Source organism: Xenopus tropicalis, chromosome 10, assembly GCF_000004195.4.
Source record: "Xenopus tropicalis strain Nigerian chromosome 10, UCB_Xtro_10.0, whole genome shotgun sequence".
In the NCBI taxonomy this organism is placed as follows: Eukaryota; Metazoa; Chordata; class Amphibia; order Anura; family Pipidae; genus Xenopus; species Xenopus tropicalis.
In genome coordinates, this window is record NC_030686.2 from 11,470,842 (window position 1) to 11,478,863 (window position 8,022).

At 44.8% G+C, this 8,022-nt stretch overlaps 1 protein-coding gene across 1 annotated transcript in view; it reads right to left on the reverse strand.

Moving 5' to 3' along the window:
• Positions 1-4: 4 nt before the first annotated feature.
• The window catches only part of mrpl10 (mitochondrial ribosomal protein L10), a 10,593-nt gene continuing 2,575 nt past the window's right edge, over positions 5-8,022 (reverse strand). Inside the window, exons 2-5 of the mRNA XM_031894389.1 lie at positions 1,326-1,501; positions 586-750; positions 358-502; positions 5-264 (exon numbers count right to left, since the gene is read on the reverse strand). Coding sequence (XP_031750249.1) covers positions 59-264; positions 358-502; positions 586-750; positions 1,326-1,501 — 692 coding nt within the window. The 3' untranslated portion in view covers positions 5-58. The remainder of the gene's footprint in view (positions 265-357; positions 503-585; positions 751-1,325; positions 1,502-8,022) is intronic.

Genomic DNA, 8,022 nt, shown 5'->3' on the forward strand with positions numbered 1-8,022 from the left:
CGGCTGCTTTATGTACAGTTCATTTTATTGGGGTTCCACGCAAACGTATTGGGGCTTGTCAGGGCTGCTCTGCGCTCTTCTGCTTTATGTGCTGATCCAACAGGGCGCCCAGCTTGACTGAGTGCTGTGTGAGCAGGGAAGGGGTAAGGGATGCCATCAGTGCCAGTCCGGCCACTACCTGCCCCCGCAGAACCTCTAAGCTGGGCAGTCTCGAGTAGTTCACCACTCCCTGGCGACTGAGAAGTCTATTCTCAACGCAGGCACCTGGGGCGGGGGGAAAAAAACGGAGAAATGAGAGATGGTTTTTCTTTTCTTACCAACGAAAACATCTTAGATGGGTTGGATTTTGGCATTTACCCAAAAGCTGGACTTGGGGCAGGCTCCGGACGCACTGCAGCATTTGCTTCACCTTCACTTCATGGCTCACTATTAGGAACGTGTGGCCTATAAACAGAGGCAACATGGAGCTCAGATGGGAATCGGCTAACGTTTTCCTCACAACCTGTAAAGTGAAAGTGAGACAGAACCAGTGAGAGACCAATCAGATCCAGTTCCTTACGCTTTATAATCTCCTGTATTTAATACCTGGAGGGGGAAATGCTTCATGTGAATGTCGTGTTTCAGGAGTCTGTGGCGCAAATGTAACAAGTCCTCCGCCCCCGCTGCACTGCGCTGAAACACGGCCACCATTTTGCAATCCTGTAGGACAGTGCGCAACTGGCTGCACAGAAGCTGCTCCAGGGGGTTCTCCTGAAACACACACAGGTGTCCTAGTCAGAGAGGTTTGCGTTATTGAGAGACTACTGATACTGGCAGAGGAGGAGCCTTAGGGTAAGAACCCACGGAGCAGTTGAGTCGCCCGTGATAGATCTCCCTTTGCATCGCTTCAGTAATCCCAAATAAAGTGACACAAATGGCTTTCCACCAGTGACTCCTATTGTTGCCCGTGGGAAGCCTTATCGGAACAGTTTGTTGCCTGCGATAGCGGAGATCTATCACAGGCCACTCAACTGCTCCGTGGGTTCTTACCCATAGGGTGAAGACACATGGAGCTACTTGTCGCAGCTACTAAATGCCAGAAAATCCCCTGCCATAGACAATACTGAGAATTGCCTCTGCTAAAACACACATAGAGACAATTATCAGTAAATGATCAGCATTGTCTATTTCTGTAGCTGTGACAAGTAGCTGCTACTAGTGGCTCTGTGTGTCTTCACTCTTAGAGTTTCATGATCTGAATGTTTATTATGCTCATGTTCCATTTCCCAGATGCCGGCTCAAAAGTGGCATCTAACTGTAGTTTAATGACAGGTATTGCACTTTACCTTAACCATTTCGCTGGGTTTGGGCTGAGGGGCCACGCATCTCTCGGGCATAGTGGGCTTGGGTGCAATATACTCTGTCAGGGCCACCATCTTTTGCCTCTCGAAGTGCATAGCCTTTCTGTGGCGGGTGACGGCTTTGGAGCCATGGCGGACACACTGCAGAGATGGCAGCCAGCCTGAGAAGGACACATTAGAAATAGGAGGCTGAGAAATCACAGATCATGGACTGGAGAAGCAGAAGGCAAACTGAGTAATAACTAATGTCAATTAGGCAGCAACACAACTGCAGAGAGAGACAGTAAAGACAGACAGGGACATATTTACATACAAGCCCCACTAACTAGGGGCAGATAATTACTGGGGCAGATAATTACTAGGGGCAGATAATTACTGGGGCAGATATTTACTGGGGCAGATACTGGATGCCCACCGACAATGCAACTTTCTCCCATATATAAACACCCTTTATATAAGCACGGTAAGGAACCTGAGCCTACTTTCGCCTTTTACTCTCATTAGTAATACCTATTCTGTCTCTTCCCCTCCCTACCTCTGCTTCTTCTACCCTTTTCCTTCTCATGTAATTCTCTAACCTTTAAAACCTCATCCCAGTATCATTTTCATTTTATCCTTTTTTTCTCCACTTTTTCCCCTTAACTGCTTGATTTCCCATTTCTTCCCTTTTAACATTTTGCCCGTGGTCTTCATTTGTCCTATTTCTCCTTCTGTGCTCTTTTTTCTATTGCTTCCTTTCCATCTGATTACTTTCCTCCTTTCACTGCCCTGTGAGACCTCCCCTACAATCTCCTGATGGAACATTCTCTCCTAAAGCCGGCCATACACGTTCAGATTTTAGTCTTCTTCCGCCAAACGTTCGGATATCGATCGTACATGCAACGATCTGAAACTCACATTCAGCCTGAAACTGTAGGATAAAGCCTCACAAATAACCAATGGGAGGATGTTCTGAACATGAAATAGTAGGCAGCACCAATCGTAGGAAAGTGACTCCCACTGTAGCCCCCAAGGGTATCGGCAGATACACAATACTGCGCAGATTGTATCCTTATCCCACCAACATTTTCTAACCTGTCCGACTAAATGACCAACCCCCAAGGTACGAGAATTATTGGGACAATAATTTGGAGCCCACACACATTATATCAGAGTGTGTATGGGCAGCTTAAGCCCCATTTGCCCCCCAGACATTAACTCTCCCCATTATACCCACACTATTCCTTTATTTATATAGATAGTTTTGCCCCAATACCTTTCTCCTTTTCCACTTTTCCCTACTGTTCCACTAATTCTTTGGCCTATTGAGCCTCCATCTTTTTCCTGTTCTCTTTTATGCTCTGACCCCATTTGTCTCTTTATTTCCCCTCCCTGCAGGCTAATGCCGATCATATAGACAGAGCGCTAGTATATATTGCCCTTACAGCCCAGCAAGAGCAGAACCACAGGAACTGGATCAGTCTGACAACTGTTTGGCCTTCTTGTACTTTTAGGCTCCTCTCTCTGTCCATCTTAGTAACTGACTTAAGAAGAACCTACAGGGAAGGGGGACCAATATGGCCACAAAGGCAGTACTTGTAGGCAAGATGGCGACTGGCAGGAGTACAACCCAGGCAGAACAAATAACTGTATGGGAGCGACCAAAATCCCTTCCCTCATTCACAAACAAGTCGTACAAGCAGGCGTTAAAGCCCGGGTGCTATATACTCATCCCCATACAGCAGCACCAACAGTTTGGGTTTTGGGGTTAAACATAAAAAGTTAAAGAGAAAACGCGGGGCTGCATTATTTTTAGAAAGAGGGGAAGTTGCAGCCCACCCAGAACTGGCCAATCAGACTTGTCTGAACTCTGCAGCCCACCATGTTATTTATGACTAATGAATGATATCTGTAAAGCAATGTATAATATGTCAACACTGAATTAAAATAAGGCTAATAATGAAGGACCCCCCCCCAGCTCACATCAAGGTTAGATCCACATAAATCCAGCTACAGCTTCCATCCATATGGGCCCCAAATGATATTATTGTTATTACCAGGTATAAAGCGCCAACAATACCTGTATAATACAATAGGTTTATACATGGAACCTACAGAATTACACACAGAGCAGCCAATAAGCAATACCCCCCCCCGGGTGCTACTATACAGAGAGTAACGGCCCCTAGTTGGGAACCCTGCCCAACACCTAATTCAAATAAACTGAAATCCATCATTAAAACAGTGGTGTCCAATTAGAGACTCACTTTTACTTACATAGAGTTGCCCACCAATATTGCCACATACATAAAAACAAGTGAAAATATAAAAAAAAGACCAAACCACACTGGGTGGGGTACGGGGGGGGGGGGGGGGGACAGGGCAGCTCAGATGATTCACTCAGTGTGTGAGGACCGTGTAGAAGGGAGGTGAGAATGAACACAAGAGAGTATGAGAAACCAGTGGTAAAGGAGGGGGGAGAGAGAACTATAATGGGAAATGTTACACTCATAATGGTGCAAAAGGGCAAATAGTGGGCAAAAGGCTACGAGCCACAATGAAGAGACAACATCAAGAATAAACGTGAAGCAGCCAATGGGGAGACGGAGAGCGTGTGAGAACAATGGCTACACACCGGGCAGATATACACAGTTATACACATATAAACAGTTATACACATATACACCGGGCAGATATACACAGTTATACACATATAAACAGTTATACACATATACACCGGGCAGATATACACAGTTATACACATATACACCCGGCAGATATACACAGTTATACACATATAAACAGTTATACACATATACACCGGGCAGATATACACAGTTATACACATACACACCGGGCAGATATACACAGTTATACACATATACACCGGGCAGATATACACAGTTATACACATATACACCGGGCAGATATACACAGTTATACACATACACACCGGGCAGATATACACAGTTATACACATACACACCGGGCAGATATACACAGTTATACACATATACACCGGGCAGATATACACAGTTATACACATACACACCGGGCAGATATACACAGTTATACACATACACACCGGGCAGATATACACAGTTATACACATATACACCGGGCAGATATACACAGTTATACACATATACACCGGGCAGATATACACAGTTATACACATATACACCGGGCAGATATACACAGTTATACACATATACACCGGGCAGATATACACCGTTATACACATATACACCGGGCAGATATACACCGTTATACACATATACACCGGGCAGATATACACAGTTATACACATATACACAGTTATACACATACACACCGGGCAGATATACACAGTTATACACATATACACCGGGCAGATATACACAGTTATACACATATACACCGGGCAGATATACACAGTTATACACATATACACCAGGCAGATATACACAGTTATACACATATACACCAGGCAGATATACACAGTTATACACATATACACCGGGCAGATATACACATATACACTGGGCAGATATATACAGTTATACACCGGGCAGTTATACACATATACACCGGGCAGATATACACATATACACTGGGCAGATATATACAGTTATACACATATACACCGGGCAGATATACACAGTTATACACATCTACACCAGGCAGATATACACAGTTATACACATATACACCAGGCAGATATACACAGTTATACACATATACACCAGGCAGATATACACAGTTATACACATATACACCGGGCAGATATACACAGTTATACACATATACACCCGGCAGATATATACAGTTATACACATATACACCCGGCAGATATATACAGTTATACACACCCATCTAGATTGTGTCTACGGGGCAGGGACCTACATCCTCTGGTGTCTTTGACTCTTAACTTATTGCAACTTGCAATCTTGTATTTATTGTTATACTTTGTATTTATCTATTATTATCTTAATAACCCCCTGTTTGTAATAATGTATTCTACTGTACAGCGCTGCGTACATAAGTAGCACTTTATAAATAAAGATATACATACATACATATAACACCAGGAAGGTAGCAGTTTTTGAAGCAGAACAGCGCCCCCTGCTGTGTACTGAGTGAGAGGCACACAGACCAAGCACTGCAGAACTCATCTTACAGCAGCCCCTCTGGCATTTGCCGGAACCCACAGATTGCCAGTCTGGGCCTGCCTCCCCCCATTAAACATTTCTCACCATTTTACAGTTCAGTTTTTAATAATGAAATCTTATAGCTTAAAGCAGTGATCCCCAACCAGTGGCTCAGGGGCAACATGTTGCTCCCCAACCCCTTGAATGTTGCCCCCAGGGGCCTCAAAGCAGGTGCTCATTTTTGAATTCCTGGATTGGGGGCAAGTTTTGGTTGCATAAAAAACAGCTGCACTGCCAAACAGAGCCTCCTGTAGGCTGCCAGTCCACATAGGAGCTACCAATAACATCCCTTATTTTCCCCCTACAGGAAAAATTTTTATGCTTGTGTTGCTCCCCAACTCTTTTTATATTTGAGTGTGGCTCACGGATAAAAAAAAGGTTGGGGATCCCTGGCTTAAAGAAATCTTACAACACATTAATAAATGTAAATGAAAACATCATAGCACAGCAGCCCACCCAAACCTGACCCCAAATAATTACAGATTATTATCAAGAAACAGCAGCCCAAAACCACCCCACCCGCACAGCAGCACCCCAACAAACAGTCACAGCACCCACCCACCCTTCAGTCGAAGCACACCTAATCTCCCACAGAACAACAGTCACAGTAGTGCAGAAGCAGAACCCCCCCAGATCACAGCACACCACACACTCTCCCCCCAGGCCAGAAAGACTTATAGTATACAGTGGCTTGCAAAAGTATTCGGCCCCCTTAAACTTTTCCACATTTTGTCACATTACAGCCACAAACATGAATCCATTTTATTGGAATTTCACGTGAAAGACCAATACAAAGTGGTGTACACGTGAGAAGTGGAACGAAAATCATACATGATTCCAAACATTTTTTACAAATAAATAACTGCAAAGTGGTATGTGCGTAATTATTCAGCCCCCTTTGGTCTGAGTGCAGTCAGTTGCCCATAGACATTGCCTGATGAGTGCTAATGACTAAATAGAGTGCACCTGTGTGTAATCTAATGTCAGTACAAATACAGCTGCTCTGTGACGGCCTCAGAGGTTGTCTAAGAGAATATTGGGAGCAACAACACCATGAAGTCCAAAGAACACACCAGGCAGGTCAGGGATAAAGTTACTGAGAAATTTAAAGCAGGCTTAGGCTACAAAAAGATTTCCAAAGCCTTGAACATCCCACGGAGCACTGTTCAAGCGATCATTTAGAAATGGAAGGAGTATGGCACAACTGTAAACCTACCAAGACAAGGTCGTCCCCCTAAACTCACAGGCCCAACAAGGAGAGCGCTGATCAGAAATGCAGCCAAGAGGCCCATGGTGACTCTGGGGGAGCTGCAGAGATCTACAGCTCAGGTGGGGGAATCTGTCCATAGGACAACTATTAGTCCTGCATTGCACAAAGTTGGCCTTTATGGAAGAGTGGCAAGAAGAAAGCCATTGTTAACAGAAAACCATAAGAAGTCCCGTTTGCAGTTTGCCACAAGCCATGTGGGGGGGGGGGGGGGACAGCAAACATGTGGGAGAAGGGGCTCTGGTCAGATGAGACCAAAATGGAACTTTTTGGCCAAAATGCAAAACGCTAAACGGAAAACTAACACTGCACATCACTCTGAACCCACCATCCCCACTGTCACATATGGGGGGGGGCAGCATCATGCTCTGGGGGTGCTTCTCTTCAGCAGGGACAGGGAAGCTGCTCAGAGTTGATGGGAAGATGGATGGAGCCAAATACAGGGCAATCTTGGAAGTAAACCTCTTGGAGTCTGCAAAAGACTTGAGACTGGGGCGGAGGTTCCCCTTCCAGCAGGACAACGACCCGAAACATAAAGCCAGGGCAACAATGGAATGGTTTAAAACAAAACATATCCATGTGTTAGAATGGCCCAGTCACAGCCCAGATCTAAATCCAATGGAGAATCTGTGGCAGGATCTGAAAACTGCTGTTCACAAACGCTGTCCATCTAATCTGACTGAGCTGGAGCTGTTTTGCAAAGAAGAATGGGCAAGGATTTCAGTCTGTAGATGGGCAAAGCGGGTAGAGACATACCCTAAAAGCCTGGCAGCTGGAATTGCAGCAAAAGGTGGTTCTACAAAGTATTGACTCAGGGGGCTGAATAATTACGCACACCCCACTTTGCAGTTATTTATTTGTAAAAAATGTTTGGAATCATGTATGATTTTCGTTCCACTTCTCACGTGTACACCACTTTGTATTGGTCTTTCACGTGGAATTCCAATAAAATTGATTCATGTTTGTGGCTGTAATGTGACAAAATGTGGAAAAGTTCAAGGGGGCCGAATACTTTTGCAAGCCACTGTATTACTGCCATAGCGCTCAAAACATTACGGCCATTACGGAGCAATTTAGTCACCTGCAATATATCTCTGCTACCTCGGGCGACTAACTGTTCCGAAACGCCTTTCCCCCGGCAACAAAGGGAATCGCTGGAGGAAAGGCCTGTGCATCGTTTTGGTTTTTCCCGAAGTTGTGAAAAGTTTCTTCCGGCAGGCAGAAAAGCGAAGCCATGCAGTTACTA